General features: G+C 40.9%; 1 protein-coding gene across 2 annotated transcripts; it reads left to right on the top strand.

Moving 5' to 3' along the window:
- The first annotated feature begins 1,176 nt into the window (after nt 1-1,176).
- On the top strand, nt 1,177-24,159 carry LOC310856968 (uncharacterized protein). 2 transcript variants are annotated; one of them, XM_083762554.1, is made up of 4 exons: nt 1,177-1,294; nt 14,703-19,995; nt 22,651-22,713; nt 23,626-24,159. In XM_083762554.1, exons 2-4 carry the CDS (start codon nt 14,763-14,765, stop codon nt 23,763-23,765), a joined length of 5,436 nt encoding a protein of 1,811 aa, XP_083618680.1. In that variant the 5' UTR covers nt 1,177-1,294; nt 14,703-14,762; the 3' UTR covers nt 23,766-24,159. The 2 variants fall into 2 exon arrangements, with proteins under 2 accessions (XP_083618680.1, XP_083618679.1); XM_083762553.1 differs by lacking the exon at nt 1,177-1,294 and adding an exon at nt 1,373-1,521.
- The last annotated feature ends 2,150 nt before the right edge of the window (nt 24,160-26,309 follow it).

Raw genomic sequence — 26,309 nt, 5'->3', positions numbered from 1 at the left:
ATTCAGTTGATCCGAATTAACATGTGTTAAATTCCTGTGCCTCAGGAATGTCGTACTTCCTGTTCTTTCCAGACGGGAGTTGGCATGTTAGATGTTCCTTGCATGCCTGTACAATACTTTTTTTTGTTTGTAGCAGCATGTTTCGAGTTGTTATAATAACCAGTGCTGCTAGTGAATATCACTGCCAAATATCAATGGAAAACCAATCCAGCACAAAAGGTAGTTTTATATTGTATTATTGACATTATTACAACCCCCCCCTCCCTTTTTGAGGGGTCAAGGAGGTCGGATTGACCCCCTTTGACCCCTCGTGGCACCGGGCCTGGACAGGCCAACAGCATGCACACCAAGGCCCGCCCCCGCTTGATCGTGATTGGCGGAATCTATCCTATTCCTGATTGGATGAAGGCTTTGCCACCTAGCCAAAAACGAAATCTAAGGTTTTTTGACCCCCCCAGGGGTTAACTGGGGACAGGGAGAAACTCCTTATATGGTCAGCACACTCTATAGTAGGGAGGATTATCACAACAAAACAAAAAAAGTGATTTTGAATTTTGTGAAATCACTGAATATACCTTTAAATAGCATAGAAAAGGGGGGGAATTAAGCCTCAAACTTTAATATATTCTAGATTAGGCACGTGACATCCTAGTTATGCGGGAATGCCTATTTATTTATTTTAAGATATTTCTTTGCGGCTTACGCCTTTTATTGTTTTTCTTTTGAAGGGACAGACAGTAGGCTGACAGGAAACGGGAGAGAGATGGGGGAAGACATATGCAGTAAAGGCCGTGTCGGGCTCGGGAGTCGAACCCGCGGCACACTGCGACTGGATCACCAGTCGGGTGCCCAGACGGTTACGCCACCACCTGGGCGTGAATGCCTATTGAGTGGCAAAAAACTAGGCTACTTTCTGGCCTTGACAGCCCATACATCCAAACAGAAAAGTATTTGATTGCATTAAATTACTTTAAACAACATTAAATTCACTTTGTTGCTCACTTTGCCACTTGATCTGCCATTCACTTTATGCATGATGCGCATACCATCCACACACACACACCCGCGCATACCCTCACAGTCTACACACATACACGCCACAACATGAGAGAGAGAGAGAGAGAGAGAGAGAGAGAGAGAGAGAGAGAGAGAGAGAGAATTTCACGGTAGGTTTTCGAGGTGGAAAGCCTGGTGACGCGAGGTTACGCGGTAGGCGGCTGTAGGCGGCGCGTTAATCCGTGTGATTGGCTGAACACCATGGAGCTGGACCCATCTCAACACGGCACGCCTCCAAGTATGAAGTATCATCATTAGTAGCCTACACTCCTTCACTCACTGACTCAATAGACACACGTGAAGAAAAAGCTCACATTGTTTGTTGTGACCGAGACGAATGAGCCTCAGCAGAGGGGTTTAGGATTATGTTCTACATGTGCGGGGAGGACCGAGTCCCAGGAACTTGTGTGGATATATACGCTAGCTTCTTTTACGCACGCCAATAATTACATTTCAAGAAAACCCGTAAGTATTTTTTTTTATTTACCGCCAACTCCCAATTTCGGTTAACATACTAGAGCACTGCTCTAAGAGCAGTCTTGAATGAGCGTAGGGACTGAGGGAACGTATCGTATCGGGGTTTGGAACCTATACACTGTTACTGAGTGATGTTCCAAACGGTGAGCTAGTATGCAGACATGCAGCTGGCATTTTGTTTTGTTTACCGACGTGTGCAGTGTGGAGGATAACGCATAACGGTGTCTGTGTTATTGTGGTGGGGCATGGGCTAGCCTATATAGCCTGGGACTGGATAGACTGTGAACCGTTTATGGAAGGATTTTGGAGGACTTCACTTTCGCTTCGAGTCTGACTAGAACTCTGGTTGTTGTTTTTTAGTGGTCAGGAATTTGGTCCGAATTTTAAATCGGTAACAGATGTGCTGAAATTTGACTCCCTGTCGGAGTGTCGGAATTCAACTTCCCCTTGCCTTGCTCAAAGCAACCCCTACGCGAGCCGCGAGGGGGGTTGATCTAGTTTAAAATCCCTAATCTAGACTAGCGAGAGTTTAAATCTTAATCTAGGGGTTGATAGTAGGGTCAGGGGCAGGGCGTTGTCAGTTTTCGATATTACTTTGGTAATAATTGAACAAGCATCACAACAAGTCAAATGTATTTTATTGGTTTCTATTGATTTAATTCCCAACACCATTTGTCTGCCTGCACCTGGTCTGCCTTAAAGGGTGGGAAGCAGGGACATTTCCTTTAAAAAAATAATTACGCATATCAAGACCTAGCCCCTCTCTGGACCCTATAGGCCTACGTAAAGTTTTCTGACATTTTACGTAGGGTTCCGAGAGGGGCTAATCAAGACGGCCATTATAGGATATTATTATTATACCTGTACTTGATGCTTATATATTGTTGCCGTATGCAGTATACTGTGTGCATTGGTATGCGGGACGTGTGACTTGTGTCTGGTGAGACACCACGCGCAGGGCCATAGTTGACAATTATGGGACACTGTCTGTAACATATGCACATTGTTATAACTCAACTAACCATAGAATGATGCCAGTATGTCGGACTAATTGCGCACGCACGCGCGCGCACACACACACACACACACACACACACACACACACACACACACACACACACACACACACACACACACACACACACATACCCGTTATTCAGAACTATATAAGGACAATGCAAGCAACCATCTGGAGTCATACTCGCACTAGGGCATTCATCAAAAAACCGATTTATCGATTTGTTGAGCTTTTTTTTTCCCTCCCCTTTTTTCATTGCATTCAGAACGCGCCCTTAATTAAAAACCAAATGCAGCTGTGTAGTAGGCCTCCTTCACATTCAGTAGATCCTGTGACCAGATGTAATTTCCTGGGGTCTAGTAGGACTATAGTAAATAAAATAAAAAGAAATCGCCATAATATTTTGTAAGAAAAAATACATATTTAGCCCCATGCTCGAATGCCCCCGCCCCCCTGTAAAAACAGCTAAAATCCCTAAAACGAAAAAGCAGCAAATGAACAAAAATTAACACTCATCTTTTACTTTCTCTAATAACAACCTAAAACATGAACCTTGGTTGAAAAAAACTAAAGTTGTCCTTTAAATAGACACCCAGTGCTGTCAAATCTAAAGCCCGCCACCAAGTGTTCCAAAATAAATATTACACCACTATCATAATGCCTATGGCTCCTACACCCCCTAAGAATGTCCAGTTAAAAAAACGATTTATAAAAAATAAAAGATTTAGGCACAGACCCCAAAGTAACTACTAAGTATATAGTAGCCACTAGATGCCGCACTTTAACAATTTCGATGATGGCAAGATGTGAACACGGCGCCGCTTTCACAATGCGCCTTTGCTATGGACAATGTTCAGGTCACGATTGATTAATTGACATTTAAAATGTTATTCACAGAATCGGTACAGGTATAAGGTCTACAGTCTACACAGGTCAATACAAAAACTGCTTTGAGGATAAAACCAGAAAAAGCATAAGACTAGACTACATCATGCTGTTTTGGGTCGGTCCTCTCCGACGTGGTGGGAGGGATTTTTCAGAGTAGTGGCCACTAGTCCGCTCCGACTTCACACAGCATTGAACACACTGTATAGACTATAGAGCCTTATTGTTGCATTTTCGAATATTATCACAACTTTGTCATGAGACAAAGTAGATGCCAGCGTGATACTCTGCCTTTAATAAAAAAACATGCCTTTAATAAAAAAACAAACCGTAGGCTAAGCTCTGGTCCATACGATATGGCCTTAAGGATCCCTGGATAATAAGACAAATATGCCGTAAAACAGCGTTTTCAAAATGGAGTCCACGATGGCTGCCGGGAGCTTAAAATGCCTGTTTCATTCCAAAGCATGCCAAAATTCAAAGAGAATTTACCAAGTGCATAATTGTTACAATCTTTTACATTAATCACAGTTTATACAGTTTATAGGCATTTTAGCTCCCGGCAGCATCACGTAAAAAATCATAATTATGCACTTGGTAACTGCTTTTTTAAATTTTGGCAGGCTGTTGGGTATGGCAACAAGGATCTGTGCCTGTGATCTGGCAAAAATTTGTAGTATTTAAAGCATCTGCATTTGAAAACCCAACACTCCACTGTTTATTCCGGTTGGGAGAACTCTGAACTTTCCGGCTCCACCCCCCAGCTATATTGACGCCCCTGATGACAAAAGTCTGTGTGAATGTATAGTGGACGGACTCTGAGCCCCCCGCCCTCTACAGGGTGCAGTATGATTTTTCTATATTGTCAATAGAAAATCTCATTGACAAGAATTCTCCTTCCGGTGAAATACTTTCTTTTCTGGCCAAAAAGTGCATTATATGTGTGGTGGGGGGCTCAGAGTCCGTCCACTACGCGATTTTCAACCCTTTTCATATCAAGGCCCATTATTTAGTCTGCATTTGAACCACGGACCACCATTTGATGAGATTTAGCCTCGACTCAGACCCAAAACTAAAGAATATTTTGTTATTGTTGGATAAGATTTTGTCCACAATTCTATGCTGTATTGATGTTGGTACCATAGGAGAGAACAGGCAAACGTTGATCAAAATAACAATTTCACTAGGGAAAGTAGGCTTTCGCTGCCTCAAAACCATCTTTGTATTGGTGAGTAGCGAAATTGTTGTCGACCTTAATATAAGGTTATAGACCAGAGCTAGGGTATTTTGGAAATTGCCCGATGGATCGGAGCAACAAGTTTAAAAACGCACAAAGACATCAATCAGTCCATCTAGGCAAATGCCATTTTAGTCTCCTTTTAAAGTGTCAATGGACTGGTGCTATCAAGAGCAGAAGGCCCAACCCAGTCGTGGGTCCCCTGTAGAAAGAAGAACTTTGTCTTGGGGTGGATGTAGTGTGTTGGAATTTCCAGAACGGAGGGTGGGGGTGAAGGTCAACATTTAACCCTTTAACAGAGTCAAATTTGGCACATAGGCTACCAGTTAATGGCCAAATATATGCGAGGTGGAAAAGGAAGGCTGTCCATGCCTATTGGCTCAGTTTTGGCACATGGAAAGGTAGGACTGGAAGCACTTTGGCGCCATCAAGTGGTTTGGAGAATAAATTACATTCATTTGAAAAAGCAAAGTGGAGACGGCACATGGCTCTAGGCTGCCAGTGTATGACTTACTGCCCGATTCTGAGATAAATTGTGCTAAAATAAGAATACACATCAGCTAACTCGATGACTTAAATATATATTGTAGTAGATTACACTTGACCTCAGTTATTGTTTGAGATATTATGGCAATGTCTGTTTTGGGACAAATTTAACCCATAAGGCAACTAATCATGCGTATGCCATCACAATAAGTAATACGTGTAATAAGTGTAATGGTGTTGTATAAGTGTAATAGTGTCCGACTGTCCCAAATTTGCCACATAGCTAGGCCTACATTTATATCGTATTGCTAAATTCAAATATAGTGTCGCAACCTAGCTAGACCAGAGCAGAGCGGCTCTGCTCTGGTCTAGGTTGCGACACTATATTTGACACTAAATTCAAATATAGTGTCGCAACAGTAAGCAGAAACACTACAAGATAATACATAAAATACATAGAAATAGTTATCAAGAATCATAAGCAAGCTAATGCTTATGATTATATGCTAAATTATACATCTAAATTACATAACTCCTATCCTTTGCATACACTTGTAAGGTTACAAGGCTAGTGCAAGTCGGGTAGAGGTTCTGCCTTGCCATCAGGGAGTGTCCGGGGTGAAAACATCTGCCACACCTTCGGCCTGGCAGGCATAGACAATAAGGCCACATGTATGAACATTACAAGTAGGCTAAATATCTGTCAAAAGGGAAAAAAACACAAAGAAGCTTATTTCCATTGGGGTCCTGCACTTTGTGAGCTTGTGGACCTGCTATTTTTGGTGCACGTTGCAAGTTAAATCTGTATATTCCAATGTCACTCGAGTCTCTGTACTTTTTCTCCTTGGCAGCACATTTGTTGGCTTGGCAAAAGTAAATGCAACAACCTTGCACAATCTGTTCCCTATTCTCTAACATAGGGAACTATGTTTGTCACACTCGCGCTAATGAAACAAAACACTACACGGTACAGGATTATTTTATGTCAAAACATGATCATTACTCTGCATGTTTGAAAGTTTTAGGCCTAACCTCTTCTTTTATCATGCTATCCTTGTTGATATAATGCCATTTAGGTCAATGATATAACATTATGTTGTGAATAGGGCTGTCAAAGTTAACGCACTATTAACTAGTTAACTCACAATCCTTTTAATGGCACTAATTGTTTTAATGCGCGATTAACGCACTGTGAAGTTTGACATAATGGTTGAGAGACGCATGCATGTGAATGCAGGCAGTCAGTGAGCCCCGCCTCTCTCCCCCTCTCTCTCTCTCCCAGTGAGTCTACACAATTAGAAAACTTAGAAAAATTGTTATTTTGATCAACATGGCCTGTTATCTCTCGTTATGGTACCATTGGCCAACATCAATACAGTTCTTTAGTTTTGGTCTGGAAGGCTAAATCTCATCAAATGGTGGTCCGTGGCTCAAATGCAGAATAAATAATGGGCCTTGATATGAAAAATCTTGAAAACCACTGATTTAAGGTATATTTAGAACGTATACAAAATATGCGATTAATTTGCGATTAATCACAGTTAACTATGGACAATCATGCGATTAATCGAGTTAAATATTTTAATCGATTGACAGCCCTAGTTGTGAATAATATAGCAGCAGCAGGTAGGCAGTTTGGGGCCAGTCAACTTGTCTTCCGTGTTATGGACGATGATGCGTGACCACGGCGGAAATAGAAATAATATATAGGCTGTTAATCAATCAATCAATCAAACTTTATTAAAGACACATGGTCCATAGTGACATAAAAAGACATACATGTTAAGGTATGATCACATGTTATGCTAATTAGGATAATTGCTCAACATATGCAAATTAGCATCTGGCAGTTTCTACATGCTGGGGACCCATACTCAACATTTCTAACATAAAACATTGGAGTACACAACACGGAAGGAGCAGACTCTTCCGTTTTCATCGAACTGTGACAGGGGGGACAGGGGGCTCATGATGGGCTATGTTGTATTGTCAATTAACAAGATGATTTCTGGCCAGAGGAGGCAAGTGTAAACTTGTGTTCTGTTCACCCTGAGGGTTGAGGAATTTCCCATCACCCATCCACTCAAATTCAGTCACCAAAATGACTTGAAATATACTGTCTTTCTACTCTTTGAAGCTCGCACCCATGGTGTGATAACGACAAGGGCTGGGTTTCCCAAACGCATATGGTGTAAGACTTGTGGTGCCCACAAGTGGTGCGCACATGCTCAGATGCCCTCATGCTCAGATGCCCTCATAGGCCGCACACAGAAGCCTGTGAACATAGACATTTCGTGCATAGATGTGCCACACAATGGTAGGCCTCAGGCCTGGTATGGTAGGCCTCAGGTCTACCATTCTGAAATTTAATTTAGTAATATTTGGACTGCTGACAGCTGACAGTAGGCTCTCTTTACTCTTAAAAAATATTATATATATATCATTCTTGAGATGAGGGACAAAAGTGGAAAAAACATGTCCCACACATAAGAGCCTTATTTATGTTAAAAATACATTAATTCATAAAAATAAAAGCACTTGCAAAGTTAAATGTAATACAGTTGTGTATTATTATGCCATTAATTTCATTATAATTGTTTTCATATGCCATCTGAATTAGTTAAAAGCAGGCACTGTACTCAAAAAGGACTGTATTTTTAGCCTGTCCCCAGCAAATGGTCACAATTTCAAACTGCCAAAAAAGTGTCTAATACTGTCACAATCACATAAATATACATACTAAATGAACGTAGATTGTCAACAACATAGCAAACAATATACACAGTTAATTTTTATTTATATTTTCCATTAAATATCTCATATCAAATGTGTGTCCCACGTCTCCGTCAACTCCGTCAGGTTTTTTAAAAGTCTTAAATTAATCAGAAAATATTGTCGACAGATTTAAACCTGAAGACTCCTTTTCCAAGTCCTGTTTATATTTGTTGCAACAGTGGAGCACCTGGGGCCTGTTTCACGAAACTTGGATTAGAGATTAAGCCGGGATTTAACACATATCCTGGCTTAATATATCCTGGATCAGCGATTAACCGGTTTCATGAAAGATGGTTAATCTTGCCAGATTAATTTAACCAGTTAACCTGGATATGTTGAGGCTTGATTCGTTTTCATGAAAGTGATGCTACATTAGTTACCATGGAAACTAATGCTTTGGATTTAGCCTGCTCCGGACCAGGCTAACAGCCAGGTTTAACCTAATCCTGATGTCTTTACTGTTCATTAAGCAGTCAAACTGATCACAAACCAATGATGTTTTCCAGATTTATTCAATTATTATGGGTTTATGTTGCCTTATTTGTATCGGTCTGCATTAAAGGACTAATTTAAGCACTATATAAAATCAAATAACCAAAATATATAGGCTGCACAACATCATGACAGCTTGTGAGCTTGTAGATCAGCTGCTTTTGGTGAAAGTTCCCCATGAATAGGTTTGCTGTCGTGCAAGTGCACGGTTAAGAAGAATTATTATATTATATTATATATATATATTTTTTTTTGTAAAAGTGAAAACCACTAAATATTACCATTACTCATTGTTTTACAACATATTACCATTGTAATGTTTCACCCACTACTAGTCCTACATACTTACACCTAGAAACCCCATTCAAACCTATTTAGGTTCATCCTACGGTGGACATGTGTGCCTGAAAAGGAATCTTTGAAATGTTTCATAGTTTTAGAAATATAGTGCTTTCAAATTTGAGACATTTATAGGCAGATAGTGGCACTTAAAAAAATCACTTTCACCTAGAAACTCCATTCACACTTTGTAAAATTCAGCTTACTGTGGAGACACATGCTGGAACCTTTTACTTTGAAATGTTTTGTAGTTTCTTTTTTTTTTCTATAATTTTTATCCCACGATTTTGTAACCCATTTTTCACCTCTGTGTCAATTATCTAATGTGATCCTGGGCTCTACACACCCTCCGCCAACCTGGGGAGAGAAACGGACTTGAACTCATGCTTCCTTCATGCCTGAGTGTCCAAGTTGCTCCTTTACACCTGTCAGGGGGAGTTTCCCTGGTTGGACGTAGCGAGTGGAAGGAACACGTTATTCCAACCAGTTCCATTCCCCTCCATCAGGCGCCCCGGCTGGCCAGGGTGAGGCTGTTTAGAGACCAGGATTACTGCATGTTTTTGTGAGGTATACCTACCCTAGGTGACACGGGGAGAACATGCAAACTCCACACAGAAAGGCCCTTTCGCCAACACCGCCTCGGGTATGGGCACTGATGACGCGGAGGAGGAAACACGCCGCCAGCGCCCCGAGCGGGAATCGAACCCAGGACATTCTAGCTGTGCCACCGTGCCCCTGGTGTTTTGTAGTTTCTGAGTTATTTAACTTAAACGCCCAATGCATTCTCAATGGCAATAGCACAAACTTTGGCATGCTACATGAACCCATGACCCTCACCAGTCTGGCCCCTGTCTGGACAACAACCCCCTTCCCCAAAGGTTGCTCCCTCAGAGGAGGGAGTTATGGCCAAATATCACAATGCGACAATATCATTATGCTTACAATATTAAGAATTCTGTTTTAAGTTAATAGTAGTGGTAAAATGTAAACTATATTTTTGGGGTAGTTAATCATTAAGTCTATCCACTATTGAGAGTATGTTCTCTCTTTAATTACAGCAGCAGTATTTATTTTAGAAGCTTAAGTCCTTGTATCAGTAAGTCTTGAATAGATTAGTAAAGATAATGAGATATACAGAAGGGGGCTGTAATGCAACTATTAAGGATGCAAACTGCCTTCATACCCCATGAAGAAGAAGGATCAGTAAATCTGTGATCCACATAATGGGTCTAGAGACAAAATGCCAGACTGTATTAAGCCAGGCTTGCTGATCCCGGCTCGCCAAGTCTGAGCCTCGCTTGGCTTTAGTGGAACGGAATAAACCAGGCTGTAAAGACCAGGATTGAAAAAGCCTATTTTGGCCTAAATCCTGGATTAGTTAATCCAAGTTTTGTGAAACAGGCCCCTGGTCTGACAAGCATTCAATTGTTTGATATTTTAAACAAACAATGTTGATATCAATGTGGTCACAGCTTTTACATGTCAACTCCGTCAGGACATTATTATGATCTTTGTTAAGAATTCCAAAATAATGTTTAGTATTTTAGTTTAGGGTTAGGTTTAGCTAACAACTGAAGAAAAAACAAAATGGCTACATAGTACTACAGAGGTTTAAGATGAAAACAAATGCCATTTCTTCAACTCCGTCAGACGTCAACTCCGTCAGATTTTGTATCTGACGGAGTTAGGCTTGGGCGATATTGATTTTTGGATATCGGTATTGATACCGTGAATAATATCGCGATTATCGGTATTATCGATTATCAGCCTTTTTAATTTGGCTGGAACCCGAAATGCTGCCAAACAGCAGTATTTCCAGATGTTTTTTTATGAACCAACTTGCTAGGACTCTCACCGGCGCCATGTTTTGTTTACTTTCCTGGGCGGAGGCGGTCCGACAACGCTGCTGTCGCCTCGTTGCCGTAATTCAGCGTCAGTGCCAGTCAATGCATGGACACTAAGTTATGAGGCAAATTATAGTCGTTTAAAATGAAATACTTGTAAATTCATCACACAGACACACACATACAGTTATGTAGATGTTTATTTAAAAGAAAATCCATATTTACATGACGGTAAAATTATGATATTGGGTATTATTTTCGATATTATTCGATATTCGATTTCGATATTATTTATATAGTCCACGATATTACCGATATTGATTTTAAATATCGCGATAAACGATAATATCGATATATTGCCCAAGCCTAGACGGAGTTGACATGTATATGACGGAGTTGACAAAAGTGTTCCTAAAACAATAAAATTATAGTTTTTGAATAATGGGACGTATTCTAATTTGGCACACAGTTAGAGCATGCCTTAAGGAACATTTTTGGCTATAGGGCCATCACAGATTTGTCTCGTGGTGACCATGGCAGCCATTTTCCAAAATTAATAACTCAAGTTCTACACCACCTAGGATCTTGATTCTGGTGACTAATCATACATTTTCAAGGATGTGGGATACATTGGTAGTATTTAGATTTGTCCTGTGACCATGGCAGCCATTGTTTTTCAAAATGGCCGCCACCTGCTGTTATTTTACAATAACTCAAGTTTTAGACCACCTAGGATCTTGATTCTGGCGACTAATAATACATTTTAAAAGATGAGAAATACAGTGGTACTATTTAGATTTGTCCTGTGACCATGGCAGCCATTGTTTTTCAAAATGGCCGCCACCTGCTGTTATTTTACAATAACTCAAGTTTTAGACCACCTAGGATCTTGATTCTGGCGACTAATAATACATTTTAAAAGATGAGAAATACAGTGGTACTATTTAGATTTGTCCTGTGACCATGGCAGCCATTGTTTTTCAAAATGACCACCAACCTGCTGTTATTTTACCAATAACTCAAGTTTTAGAGCACCAAGGATCTTGATTCTGGCGACTAATCATTACATTTTCAAGGATGAACTTTCTCTGGGAGGGGTCAGGGCTTATTTCAGGTGCAGGTTGAGTTGCTACTGACAGGACATGGAGGAGGTGGGCTTTCTGGCCTTTGACTTTTACCTTTCAGGTACAGACGCACAGTTTGACTTCACTGGCCACTGCAGTGTGGCTTTGTATCTTGGTGGCCTCCTGCCAGTGTTTCTCCATCCTTCTCATGAGCTCTGTGTTCTGGGGCTCTGTTATAGTCAACTTACATTGTCTTGGCTGGAGATTGCTTTCCTGCAGGGTCCAGCCCAGTCTTGTGCAGATAGCTCCTGGCCCACTTGGAGGCCCCAACCTCACTTGTTCGTTTGGTGTGATTAGGTTGGGTGGTCTTCCCCAATCAGGATGAAGGGTTTGACCCTTTCAAACGGCAGTCTGGCCAAGTGTCTGTATTTAGTTGTGAGACTAGATACAGGATACGATTGCTCACCCAGCCCCAGGTGACTTGAGGTGAAGGCTCCTTTGATTTGGTAACATTGCTTTGGTTGACATGCTGGGGACACAGAACGACACTGATGCCTTCAGTGTCTGCACATCCTGCCTGATAGTCCTGAAGGCAGATCTTCTGTCTTCAGTCTTTCGCTCACTGTTCACGGCTCACTGTTCACCTCAAGCAGGTCTTCAAGGTGTTTGCCTTTGCACAGGCTATAGCCTATGGCTAGGACTCGTGCTTCAACCACTCAGAGAACTCCAACATGGTGTTGGTTGCTCCTGGGCCGCAGAGCATTGTGCGGCGGAATTCAGCTCTCATCTCTGGTGGCAGCTTGTTGAGGAGTCGTGCAACATGTGAGCCGCATCTAAGTTCTGTGTCTCCCTCTGGGCCTAGGGTAGACACTTGCTATTTTCCGTAACACTAATTGGTGGTGCTGTCCAAACTTGTTGTTTAGGTGTCAATCGGGTTATTTAGTCAGGGGATATTAATACAATCTGGTAATAAATTCCTTATCAAGAATTTTCTTCACCAATGTGTTTGTAAGGGTGTCTACTAACATATCCCACATTGCTTTATATTCAACCACCCTAGGGGAACTTTTGACAGCTGCTGAAAGTTGGGGTACCATCAACAACCTATATAAGGCAAAATGTTCATTATGCTTTAAGTAGCATGTGACATGTCAAACTAGGGAGTTTTCATGATTCTGAATGCATTCCCAGCATTAGCTATGCACGAAGAACACTCCTTGGGCTGAAAACGGCCATAGCCGTCATCACAAAATGAGTTCAGCACATTTGGGCAAGTGGATATATGGCCGAATTTAGCCCAAGGGGTTTGACCCCTAGTTTGGCCATAGACTCCCTAGTTTGGCCATAGACACTTGGTATGGTACCCAACTTTCAGCAGCTGTCAAAAATGCCCCTAGGGTGGTTCAATAGAAACCAATGTGGGATATGTTAGTAGACACCTTTACAAACACATTGGTGAAGAAAATTCTTGGTAAGAAATGTATTCACAGATTTGACATTATTCTGATAATATTCCCTGACTAAATTGGTAAAATAATGGCAAGTCCACCATTTTTGAAAATGGCTGCCATTGTCACAGGATAAATCTAAATAGTACAACTGTATTCCTCCTCCTTGAAAATGTAGGATTAGTCACCAGAATCAAGATCCTAGGTGGTGTAGAACTTGAGTTATTGGGAAATAACAGAAAGTTGGTGGCCATTTTGAAAAATGTCTACCATGGTCACAGGACAAATCTAAATAGTACCAATGTATCCCACATCCTTGAAAATGTATGATTAGTCACCAGAATCAAGATCCTAGGTGGTGTAGAACTTGAGTTATTGTAAAATAACAGCAGGTGGCGGCCATTTTGAAAATGGCTGCCATGGTCACAGGGCCAATATAAAAAGTACCACTGTATTCCTCATCCTTGAAAATGTGGGATTAGTCACCAGAATCAAGATCCTAGGTGGTCTAGAACCTAAATCAGTTCAACTTGTCAACTCCGTCAGATGTTCGTCAACTCCGTCAGACGTTGGTTTTGTCACTTATCTCAAGAATGGGTGATATACTTTTTAAAGAGTAAAGAGAGCCTACTGTCCAGCAGTCCAAATGTTATTAAATTAAATTTCAGAATGTGCCACAGATTGTGTGGCACATCTATGCACAAAATGTCTATGTTAACTGGCTTCTTTGTGTGGCCTATGAGGGCATCTGAGCATGTACGGCACTACAAGTCTTACACCATATGCATTTGGGAAACCCCGCCAATGCTTGTCCAAAGTACACAATGCCTTCCTGTGACCATCTCTACTGCCCTCCTGCTCCCCCCCCCCCCCACCCCCTCTCTTCCTCTATCTATAGCAAATGTTCCTTTCATCCATATGTTAATCTAGAGGAGCTTGGATTCACCTCTGCGTCCTGTTCCTCAAACCCCCTCTCTCTCATCTCTCTTTCTGTTCCCACCTTCTGGGTGGGACCTATGACTGATATAAACCCATGCTTTTTACCGAACATGCTATGCCTGCCCTGAGATTCGCCTGTGCAGCAGCATCCGTGTGCAGACTGTGCAGTTAAATAAACCTCATCAAGACTGTATTTTGCTCGCCTCGTAACTCCTCATGCGGTAGTGTTTAGAACCGCCACATCAGGGTTTAAATGATACTTCTGAACCAGCAGGCCATATCCCCTGGTCATTAATAATGTGTTTCTGAATACATCAGTGTAAGGCCGTACACCAAGGAAGGCCTGAAATGGGGGTCATCCCTATGTTCCCCAGGTTCTATGTTCCCCACTTACCGTAGGTTAGGTTTCTTGTTTAAGGACTTCAGTGTCTGTACATAATGAGTTAAAAAATTACGACGCATGTGAAAATGCATATATTGCAAGAATTGCTCCGGACACAGGTGTGTCCCTTTTATAGACAGACGGCTAGCTGCCTCCAGAGACCAGAGCCACACTGTAAAATAAAATAAAGTATCATTGCAAAGCTCCAAATGTCAAGTGATGTAAAAAGTTGTCTTATTGTATTTATCTTTCTCTTTCAGACATGGTTCTTCTTCAAGTTACCACAAAGCTGAAAGGAAGGATAAGGAAGTCCAAGCAAAATGTATACTTTCAATGGACAGCAATATGGTACCAGGACTCCGATGGCTGTGATTCAAAATAAACCCCCTCCATATATGCAAGCGAGACAAGATCCAAATCAGCCTCCTCAATATATGAGAGCAGATATGTCACAACTGCAAAATGTTCAGTTCACCTCTCATAATGGAGTTTACTATAATGGACAGGTGTCAAATGACCAGGCCTTGAGGAATCCTCAGCATGGACCAACTGCACCAAGGATCAATACAACAATGCACACAACAATACAAACACAAACCACTAATGCACAAAGTAGAAGCCATTCCTCGCCTTCTGTCGTAGGCATACTCGAAGAACTTCTGGCGAAGAAAACGTCCCAGAACTACTGGCCACAGCAGAGTCCAAATGGTGGGATACAACCAAATGCTCAGAACTCCCTACAAAGCTGTGCATCAACTCCAGATCAGCATGTCAAACAAACTATCACAAATTATCCCGCTACTGGTTACATGGCCCAGCAATTTGACAATGCCAGGCCCCAGACAAACCTGGGTCAGAATGTCAACGGAATGGCAAGGCAACCTCAGTCACAAAACTCTACAATGGATACGTTTATTCAAGATGCACAGATACTTTGCAATGGTACATTAGAGTCTGGTGTTGCATACAACCAACAGCTAGCTCAGAATCCTAACCACAGCAGAAGGTACAGAATAAATGAACCTCAACATGGAAGCTGTCCTCACGTTGCCTCATCAAGTCAGATGTCTTCACCTCAATCAGTTACAAGCAACAACTATGCCCAGATGGCAAACTCAAGTGTCTCATCAAATCAGATGCCTTCACATCAGTCATTTACAAGCAACAACTATGCCCAGATGGCAAACGCATCAAGTGTCTCATCAAATCAGATGTCTTCACCTCAATCTTTCGCAAGTAACGGCTATACTCAGATGCCTTCACATCAGTCATTTACAAGCAACAACTATGCCCAGATGGCAAACGCATCAAGTGCCCCATCAAGTCGGCTGTCTTCACCTCAATCATTCACAAGAAATAATTATGTCCAGATGGTAAACTCATCAACATCTAGTGGGGCATTTTTGCCACCAACAAGCATGACTCCGCAAACGCAACACAGTGGAAGAGAAAACTCCAGTCAAGCTTTCATATATCCGACATCTTATCACAATCATCTTACCTATTCAAAAATGAACTCTACAAATGCTGTGAAGATGCCTGGAAAAGCAGACAGTATATGCCTGGTGAATGATGTATTTTACCCTGGGAATACTGTTAAGACCATTGTTAAAGACAATAATGCCAAGTGCGCTCCGACTGTGCAGTCTGAGGGGCACTCTCCTATCAAACATTTAAAGTTAGAAAGGAGTGGTTCACAGTCATCAAGGCAGCCTACCTCAGAGTCTTCACATGCCTCTGCCCCTGTACAAAAGGGATTCTATGTCACAGTAACTGAAGACAAAACTGGTTTTAAGGCAGACAATGTAATTTTTCTTGGAAATAAGCTAGATACCAGTAGATTCACAATGGGAAGTGTGCAACGATCTTCATCAAATTATGCACAATTAGAGCAATTGCCTCGGAAGATATCACAGCAGAGAAATGACAAGCAACCCCCTCTACAAAGCAATGTCAAACTACCTGAAACGGTAGGCTCTACAGTAAAGCTGATAGAACAAAGAGCTGTTGCGGTCGTACAACCACTATCGCAGACAATTAACCAGGTTTCCAGCATGGAACATTCTCAAATGATCCATGGTCAATGTAAAAATGGCACCATAAAGGAAATGGATAGCAACCTCGACAAATCACGCATTTCACCACATGTGAACGATAATCCTAGAGTTTGCCTGACTATCTCCAGTGATGGCACTAAAGTGTCATTGACTGAGGATACAGGACCATACATTTTTGGCACAGACATAACCGCTACAAAGTTATCTTTTGCTAAGGACACACAACATGAAGATGCAGAATCTGATAGTCATTGTGAAGTCACACCCACGCCACAACTTTCAGTGACCACTGAAGTGTCTGTCAGCCAAAATGGTGAGAATAACAGTGTAATGCAAGAAGATTCAGATGCCATGGACTTGAAATTGTCCATAGTTCCAACTATCCCATGGACATTTGACAAACTAATGACGCTTATTGAGACTACAAAACTCCAATGCAAACAAAGGCAATCAGAAGACTCAGTAATTGACTTTAATAAAAACGTTGTGTCCCTATATTTTGAAGGGAGCATTGAAAAGTTGAAGACTGAGATCAGATCAGACAATTACCCAACGGTAATGGCTGAGGTTAAGAAATTCTTAATCTTAGCGACAGACTCTGTCATTGTCTCACAAGTTGATTATTCCTGGGATAAAATTAAAGACCGCTACCAAATTATCAATGATGATTATGTTCATCCTGAGGTGACATACACTTCATCATGGCTGAATACCAATGAACAGTTGGATAACATTGACAAAGAGTTTGGCTTCCCTCCGTCTTTGAAATACTGTCCAGACGAACTTGAGAGTGATAACCAGTCCAAACTGGGATCCGATGATGAAACTGCTGAAAAGCCAGAGGAAGAGGAAATGGAAGATTTGGGTGTCGAAGCCATTATTACAGAAAATAATCTCTCTGTTGCTGGAGAAATGACAATAGACTCCAATGACCCATTTTCCTTGTTAGAGATCCATGTTATGCTCCCAGATGAGGCTCAGATTGTCTTTGAACAAGTGCACAACAATCAAGCAAAATTTGAAATGCCTGCTGATCAGTCAGAAAAGTTGTTCAGTGACTCTGTGGTGAATGATAGCCAGGCTGATACTGAGAAACCAGAGGAGAAATGTACGCCTGACATGCAAGAGTTTTGCTGTGTAATTAAGTGTATTGCAGTAATTTCTGGAAAGCCAGACACCAAGTGCCAGTGCAAGCAGGATTCTGAAGGTCTCATCATGAACACTTTTGAAGTAGAAAATACAGAGCAACGGCAGAAATTGGCTGAGCAATACACTGAGGTCGGAGAAATAATTTGCCTCTCAGATGATGATGATGATGAGATACAGCTCTCTTTTTCCAGTGCAGAACCAAAGAGCATTTCCCTACCAAGTACATCATCAATGGCTCATTCAAGCATTATTGAAAAAGAAACTGAAATTGAAACATCTGTCTTGACATCAGAGGCTGAAGGTCATTGTGGACAAGCTGAGAAGAATGCTACAGACCGAATTCACATATCATTGGGAATAGAAAAGGGACAAACATCTACAGGTATTCATCTGAGGGAGTCTTCTGATGCAAAACTGTCACTAGGTGTTGCAAAGGATGAAGTGAGACAAAGACAAAATCCCAGTCCTAACAATATAACCTTTGTGGCGAAACCCAACACATGCAAGAGAACTGTCATCTTGGAGAAGAAGACACACAGCCTTGAAGAAGATGACACAGACGTATGGGAGAAATTGGCAGAGCAATACACTGATATAATGGAAACCATTGACCTTAAAAAGTATGATGATGAGATGCACTACTCTTGTTCAAATTCAGAACCAGGGATCATTTCCCTACCAAGTACGTCATCAATAGGTCACTCGTGCAGTTCAAGCATTATTGAAAAAGGAACCAAAATACTCTACTCTACTAAAGAAGTTGAAACTACTGTCTTGACTACTAGTGAAGTTGGAACAACTGTCTTCACATCAGAGGTTGAAGATAATGGACAAGATGAGCAGAATCCTGCAGACATGACATCAGAGGTTGAAGATGAGTGTAGACAAGCTGTGCATAATCCTGCAGACAAAGGACACATATCATTTGGAGTAGAAGAGGGACAAACGCATACAGGTACCTGTCTGAGTAATAATGCTTCTGATGCAAAAGTTTGTTTCCTTAAAACTCTTTCCTTGGGACAAAGCCATGATCGTGATCCTGAAAATAATCTAAGCTCAAAGGGTATTGGACCCAACAAACGCAAGAGAACCATGGACCTGGATTCCATGTCACCTTTTCAGAAAAAAATGAAGAGATGTAAACAATCATCATTGTCTTCTAAATCGCAGACTTTTCCTCTGGGTAAACCGAAATGTAGGGAGAAGTTGTCTATCCAGGAAGACAACAGGGACGTGTATGTTACACCTGTGACACTGGCCTTATTTGGCTACAATGGTGGAAAGCAGGTGTTAAATGGTCGAGGTATAAATAGAGACAATTGCTTCTCAGATCCGGTCCCAAAACTCATCACTGTGAACCTCAAGACTTGGAGGACCCCTGTTGTCAAAATTCCGCGCAAACCACAGATTTTTGAAGATCCCACTGAATCTCAGGCAACTAAGGCTCTACAAAACCTCTCCTTTGACACCGACACTGGGAAGAAATGTACTCTTGTGGTCAAAATTCCAGTCAAACAGATCTGTGAAGATCCCTCTCAATCTCAGGCACTTACGCTTCCACAAATCCTCACTGCGGACATCAACACTTGGAAGAAAAGTACCCCTGTGGTGAAGAGTTCGGCCAAACAATATATCCCCTCAGAATCTAGCCCTACCACTGTCAAACAACGCATTCATAATGAGTGGAAGAAAACTGTTGTACCAACCAGGGGGAAATGCAAAAGGGGACGACTCACACCAGGGAACTATATGGTTACCGGCTCTTTATCAGAAGGATACCCCAAGAACCCTGACTCTCCAGTGTGTTCTGAAAGAAGACTTTCAAGACTACTATCTCGTGGAACTGAGAGGAAAAAGCGGAGCTTGCGTCTAGACATTATAAAGTCTATTTTACATGGTTACAAACTTAAAAAGAACAAGTCAAAGGAGACTCCAGTTAAATGCAATAAGCCTTCAGCTGGCAAAAGAAGTCAATCTGAGAAATGGAACCATTCCTTCATGCCCAAAGAGCAGATTGTCTCAACTCCAGTTAAATCCAATAAGCCTTCAGACGGCAAAGGAAGTCAATCTGAGAAACGGAACCATTCCTTCATGCCCAAAGAGAAGATTGTCTCAACTCCAGTTAAATCCAATAAGCCTTCAGACGGCAAAGGAAGTCAATCTAAGAAACGGAACCATTCCTTCATGCCCACGGAGAAGATTGTCTCAATTCCAGTTAAATCCAATAAGCCTGAAGATGCATGCCATCTTTCAGAAAGTGAATCTGAAAAACAGATCATCTTAAAGTTCAGCGTTCTACCGAGTACCTTCAACTTCAAAGATGGATCCACTGACACAAATTATTTGGGTAAGTAATATTAATGCTTGATTTGTTACTGTACTAAATATTACTTATTATAACTGGTTTGAAATATAGACTTCAGTTTTAGGCATGTAACGAAACTCACGAATCACGATTCGATACGTATCACGATATGCGGTTCATGATAGATTTTTCACGATCTTTTTAACACAATTATTTTCCAGACAAATGACAGAAAAATATATTTCTTATGATTTATCTTCCCCCACCCCCCCGAGCATTTTTCACAATTTTTATTTAACTACATTGCAAAAGTAGCATTACTTTTCATGTACAATGACTTAATTTCTGTGCAACAACTGTAAACACATTTCTCTCCAAAAATACTTGAATATGATGGAATATGATTAAAGCTCACATTTCATATCACACACACCATAATTCACTATCCCCCCCTATAAAAGAATCGTCTGGATTCACGACGATAATTGCCGGGATTAATATCGATATACGATATATCGTTACATGCCTAGTCAGTTTAGAGCTGCACAATTATGGCCTCACAGGGAAAGATGAAATGCAATGCATTCTGACCATAGGATTTTCTTTAAGTATTTATTTAAAGACGATTACGCCGCGGACAAAGCCAACTCGGATCGTGACAAATCATGACAATGGACACAATGTTTTGGGCCGATCAAATCATTTATAAGAAGAAAAACGAAACAAATAGTGTTATCTCCTGCCTTTATTTTCTTCTTTCTAATGATTTGATCGGCCCAAAACATTGTGTTAATTGTCATGATTTGTCACGATCCGAGTTGGCTTTGTCCGCGGCGTAACCGTCTTTAAATAAATACTTAAAGAAAATCCTATGGTCAGAATGCATTGCATGGCCCAGGCCGTAGCGTAACGGTCTGGGCACCGGACTGGTAATCCAGTCGCAGTGTGCCGCGGTTTCGACTCCCGGACCCGACACGGCCTTTACTGCATGTCATCCCCCCATCTCTCTCCCGTTTCCTGTCAGCCTACTGCCTGTCCCTTCAAAAATCAATAAAAGGCGTAAGCCGCAAAAAAATATCTTAAAAAAAAAAGAAAAAAGAATGCATTGCATTTCATTTCCTGGGCCGTTCGTTGTTCTGAAAGGGGGAGAGACTGCGCCGCTCTATAAACACAATGTTTTGGGCTGATCAAATAATTAGAAGAAAAAAAGGCAGGTTACAACACTTTTTCTTTTGTTTTTCTTCTAACAAATCTTCTATCTAGGGTTAACCGTTTTATTGCTGGGATTGTGGGACCGTGTTTCAGGCTTCACTGCCTATGTTTTAAGTTGCCTTTGAAGAGCCACTGCGCCGACCGCTAAGTTGCTCGTCATGAAAATCCACTTTAAAATGGTGTAATCACTTGTCATAGTCTTGCAAAGTATTCCAAAGCGGCGATCACAACAGAGCGGACGAGGAAGCGCACCGCTCTGCTTCACCCCCTCCATTGTAATGAATAGGGACTCAATTTCCCATAACCCTTTGCGCGACGAACCTTTTTACGATGAGGTCATCAAAACGCTTCTCATATCCCACTCTGTCCGGTGGATCGCCTGTATCACTAAAACGCGGATTAAACAATGAAAACATAACTCGGGCAACTCGCGAACCGCAGGGAAAGTGTTCTACAGTTAATTAACTTGAGTAACTCTGTAGTCAAAGTGTTTTTACAGTCATAGCATGAACTCTTAAGGCTCATACATAGTCTGGATTTACGGTGGTGGGGTGACCACCGAACTACAACATGACGTCACGAGCCGCGGTGAAGAGCAAACCACCGCCACCGCTCCAGCCGTTCTCTCTGTTTTTACTCACCACCACTCAACGTTATTTCAGCTCCGGTGGTCCGCTCACCACCGGAGCGGTGGTCACCTCACCACCGAAAATCCAGACTATGAATAGGCCTTTAAACCTCTGGCCATCTGCCTGTTTGTTCATCAAGACTTTCTGGCATAGTGCGATGTCTCAGACAGCACGGGGCTTTTTGTGTGATATGGCACAATGAGCACAGTTTATAACATTACTGAGTGGCATGTTAGCATGATTGAATGGAAGGCTCCATGTGTTTCTTTTTTTATTAGGAAAACAGCCTACACATGGCGATGTGGTTATAATTAAGCATGGACGCATAATAACGTAATAATATAATCATAATATTCAGAGTGACTATATGATCACACCACTATGCCACAACTGGTTAACTTGCCACTTTTAAGATTAAAGGATAGGATAAGTGAAGGATAGGCCTATCTCATCACTGGAGACTGTTGCGGTAGGTCAGATACTACTGGAGCTCGAATGCTCTCTTAAATGTAATTGTGTCCCTTTCAATGCATTGATGGCATTCAAATCCTCTACCAAGACACATCTTGGAGGTTGCAGCCTGCAGGTCTCTTGTTTGGGCTTATTTGTGCTGATAATAAGGTTAATACTAAATTGCCAACAGCTGACCATGCAGTATGAAACCAATGACTAATGTTAACTACGTTTTAAGACCAACTATGTTATGCATGACATGTGCAGCAATCCTAAGTGTATTTTTACATCTATACGGAGGAGATCATAGTATAGATCGAGTTGTATGTCAGCCTAGATTCTAAGTCATTGGTTTTTATTTAAACATTCATGGAACATTTCTGTATTTTCTTCTCTTTTTCAGATACCCCTGACCGTGTTAAAGCACAGGACAGAATTTCAAAGACAGACGTGAAAGAACCAAAAGGTATTATACATGAATGTAAAATAGTCTCTTGTCAGCATTATTATTATTGAGCGGTGCACACCTCTCCAATGAAGGGGAAGGGCAGTGTGTGTCTGTCTGTCTGTTTAGAGTACGACCTATTGACCCCTGCAGTTGATTGGGGTTGCATTCGGGTAACACACTGTTGAGCAGCCGGTACATTCACACTGAGGAGTCATGTAATTGGGGTTGCATTCGACACACACACATCTCAGCATAGATTTATTTAGACCAATACGATGGTGGGAAAAGTACACATTTTTGAGTGGTGCCCTATATACAACTTTCAACTTTGTGTGTCTATCCCTGGCTGGCTGGCTGGGTCTGCCGGGGAAGAAAAATAGCGTTTGGTTGGTTTTCACCACCAGTGTTGCGCAGCCTAACACACACACACACACGCACAGCCTGCACCAGCCTGCACCATTCGGTTCACACGGGTGTGAATGTTTTTAGTTTTACTTCTATTGAGTCCTAATTAAGTGAAAGTTTATCGATTTGATGACGACATACAAACTATTTGGGCAAACTATTTCCATCAGACAGTGACACACGCTATCATGCGACCACAATTGAAAGCAACCAGGACTGGGCAATACTGATGAGTCTAGATATTGCTTAGGATTTATTTTTATGTGGTAATATTGGTGTATGGTGTTTTCTTTTCCTGGTTTGATTCACTTTGGCTTCTTTAAAAAAAGAAACGGTATATTATGATTCACAATATTGATATTGAGGTATTTGGTCAAAAATAGTGATAATTGATTTTGCCCAGATTGCCAGACCCTAGGCCTACTTTCAACCTTATGCAAGTTGAAAATATGAAATGAGTTTCAGATTGTTCTTGAACATTACATTTGAGATGATATTTTTTCTTATGATTATTGAACATTATAGGTGACTGGGCCCTGGTTCCTTCGAAGAAGAAGTATTGTCCCTTACCCTTGAAAAGCTCTACAGTCCCTAAGGAAACCACCACCTTCCACCAGTTCCAAAAGAAATACCTTGAGACCAAGCAGCCATCTGGAGATGAATAATGTGATGGAAATTAAAAATGTATGGATAAACGGGTATATATTTTTTCCACTGGTTCTCTTGGACATCTTGTTTACTGCCAGTGTTTCTATTTTTTCATTTTTATAACATACACATTTATTGTAATCTTTGTTTTTATGTTGCCATATTCCAAAGAAAATGTTTGATTATACATTTGAATTTGTCATTTTTTCTTCTTTTCTTACAATATTTGTTTTCGCAAATCTTTATTTTTATATATCTTTATTTTTTATTATTTTTTTACAAAAATGTGGTCAAATGCCAAATGTTGAAGCATATTGCTTCAAGTGAATGTAACCAAAAGGTGTTTTAACTGTGTTCCAAATCTATATTTTTTTTACATACTTTTTAAGATAAAAGTTATTTCATATGATATGTGTGGCTCATCTTTTGTTTTCTACAAAGGACATGAGGTTGGTACATAAACCATATGGCTGAAAGTAGGCATAGAAGCTGTATTGGAATGTTATTGCGTTTACCCAAGTACTGTACTTTATTACAGATTTTATGTATATATTATTTTACTTTACAGTACCCTTTTTTCCCCTGATATTTTTATACTTCTAAACTACATTTATGGGTCAGACTGGCATAGCTGCATGCTAGTTGTTGACAGTGTATCTAAATATAAAATGTAAAACAGGTAGAATGATTAGGTCAAAAATACATTGAAACAAATACTTCCTAAGTCTTATTGCATGGGTCTTTAACAGGGGGTCCGGGACCTCAGAGTTACTACAGGGAGGATGCCAAATCTTTGTGTGATAGGATGTTTGAGGCGTGCTATGCATGGCTTTCTGAAATTCTGTCCTAGGCCTGCCAAGTCTATGGACTTCCAATGTTTGTTTAGAGCCTAATATACATTCCATGTCCCCATGCACTCCCCAGCCAAGACTATGGTCTTTAATGTTTGTTCATGGTAAATTATGATGTAATTCCTGCCAGCAAAGTCCAAAGACACACTATGGATTCTATTTTTTTTACAACTGTAGATCTGGTTATTTTTGGCAAATCGGTTTGGTGTAGAGCAGGGGTGCCCAAATTTCTTTGACTTGAGATCTACTTTTGAAATGACCAGCTCAACAAGATCTACCAACCAAAAATGTTTTATAATTATTACCGGTAATAGCAGCACTCACATGACAAGACAAACACTTGGAATGGGACATTGGGAAAATAAAGACTTCCTCCCATTGTGAATGGAAGTAGGTTTTGGGGTTCTTTAACAGTCACACATTTTTTCTATTTCATATAACGTAATGCTACTGACGTTTGCACAAACACTCTAGAAAACAGCATTGCATTGTGGGATCGCCTACTATAGAAGCCGCAAAGGAAGCTGACAGGCTGTTCATGTCAATCAATCAAGTTAACTTAATTCAAGTGGCAGATGCCAAAAATGATTTGTCATTTATTTTAATAGATATTTTTCAATATTTTATTTTTTAACTTGTTTTGTGTCGAACAACAAGGTCAAAAAACATTTGTTTACAAAGGGACAGATGAAAACATATTATGGCATAAACATGGATGACATGACATTCATTGGCTGCCTGTAGCACTGATTATCGAGCGCTCATTGGATCAGCACATGAATGCACATTGAGGCCTGGAGAGCGCTTAGGCAGGCATTGCCAGGCAACCTGTAGATAACGTCTTTTCCTGCACTGAGTTACTAGGCCAAGGTCAAACTAAACTGATAACACAGCAGATGCATGTTGAATTAAAACAGCGCCTACAGTATCCTAACTCAATGACTGAGAAGACACCGCATGGAGACTGAACAAGATATTAAATGAGACAGATAATGCAAGGACGTCACTATGAGTGCAGTTAGTATAATACAAGCCTGTAAAAACATGTTATGTTATGGCAATCGGGAAACAACATATCAAGACACTGGCGGGGCCAGAACTAAAAGTCAGTGGGCAGCGTGACCTCAAATGTAAGTCACAGATCACATGAAACCTTCACTCGCCAAAATAACAGATCTACAAATGAAAAATACCTATCATATGTCATAATTGTACACATAACACTTCGGCCTATAGGAGCCTGAGGTCACATGCAGGGAAGCCTGAGTGAAGAGGTCATTTAGGATAGCAAGTCACTAACTAGAACTGCACTCTGTCGAGTGCATACTTGCTTGTTGCACACTAGTAGGCCATAAATGGCCAACTAGTGTGCAAGCAGAGCGCGCAAGTCCTTTCGACCGCTGTAAACTGTCAAATCTCAGTATCTCTGTGAAGGAACGTTTGAAATGTATAATTTTTAGATGTAACTATTTGCTACCTACCTACTTTATGCATATAAAGAAGTAAACACCTAGTATTATTAAGTATGATTCAAGTTTCTATCTATATAAGTTTGGGTGAAGAGCTAGTCATACATATACACACCACGTACTCTGGTCCCAGCAGATCAGGCACAACTTGCTATTTTATTTTTACTGATTATGTACAGTATATAGTATATGTATGACTAGCTCTAAATGATGATATGGTCAGAGATATGGTCATTTGTGG

Source organism: Protomyctophum parallelum (genome assembly GCF_964188405.1).
Source record: "Protomyctophum parallelum genome assembly, chromosome: 4".
In the NCBI taxonomy this organism is placed as follows: Eukaryota; Metazoa; Chordata; class Actinopteri; order Myctophiformes; family Myctophidae; genus Protomyctophum; species Protomyctophum parallelum.
Note: the sequence above shows the minus strand (reverse complement) of the source record. Positions and strands in the feature narration are given on the sequence as shown.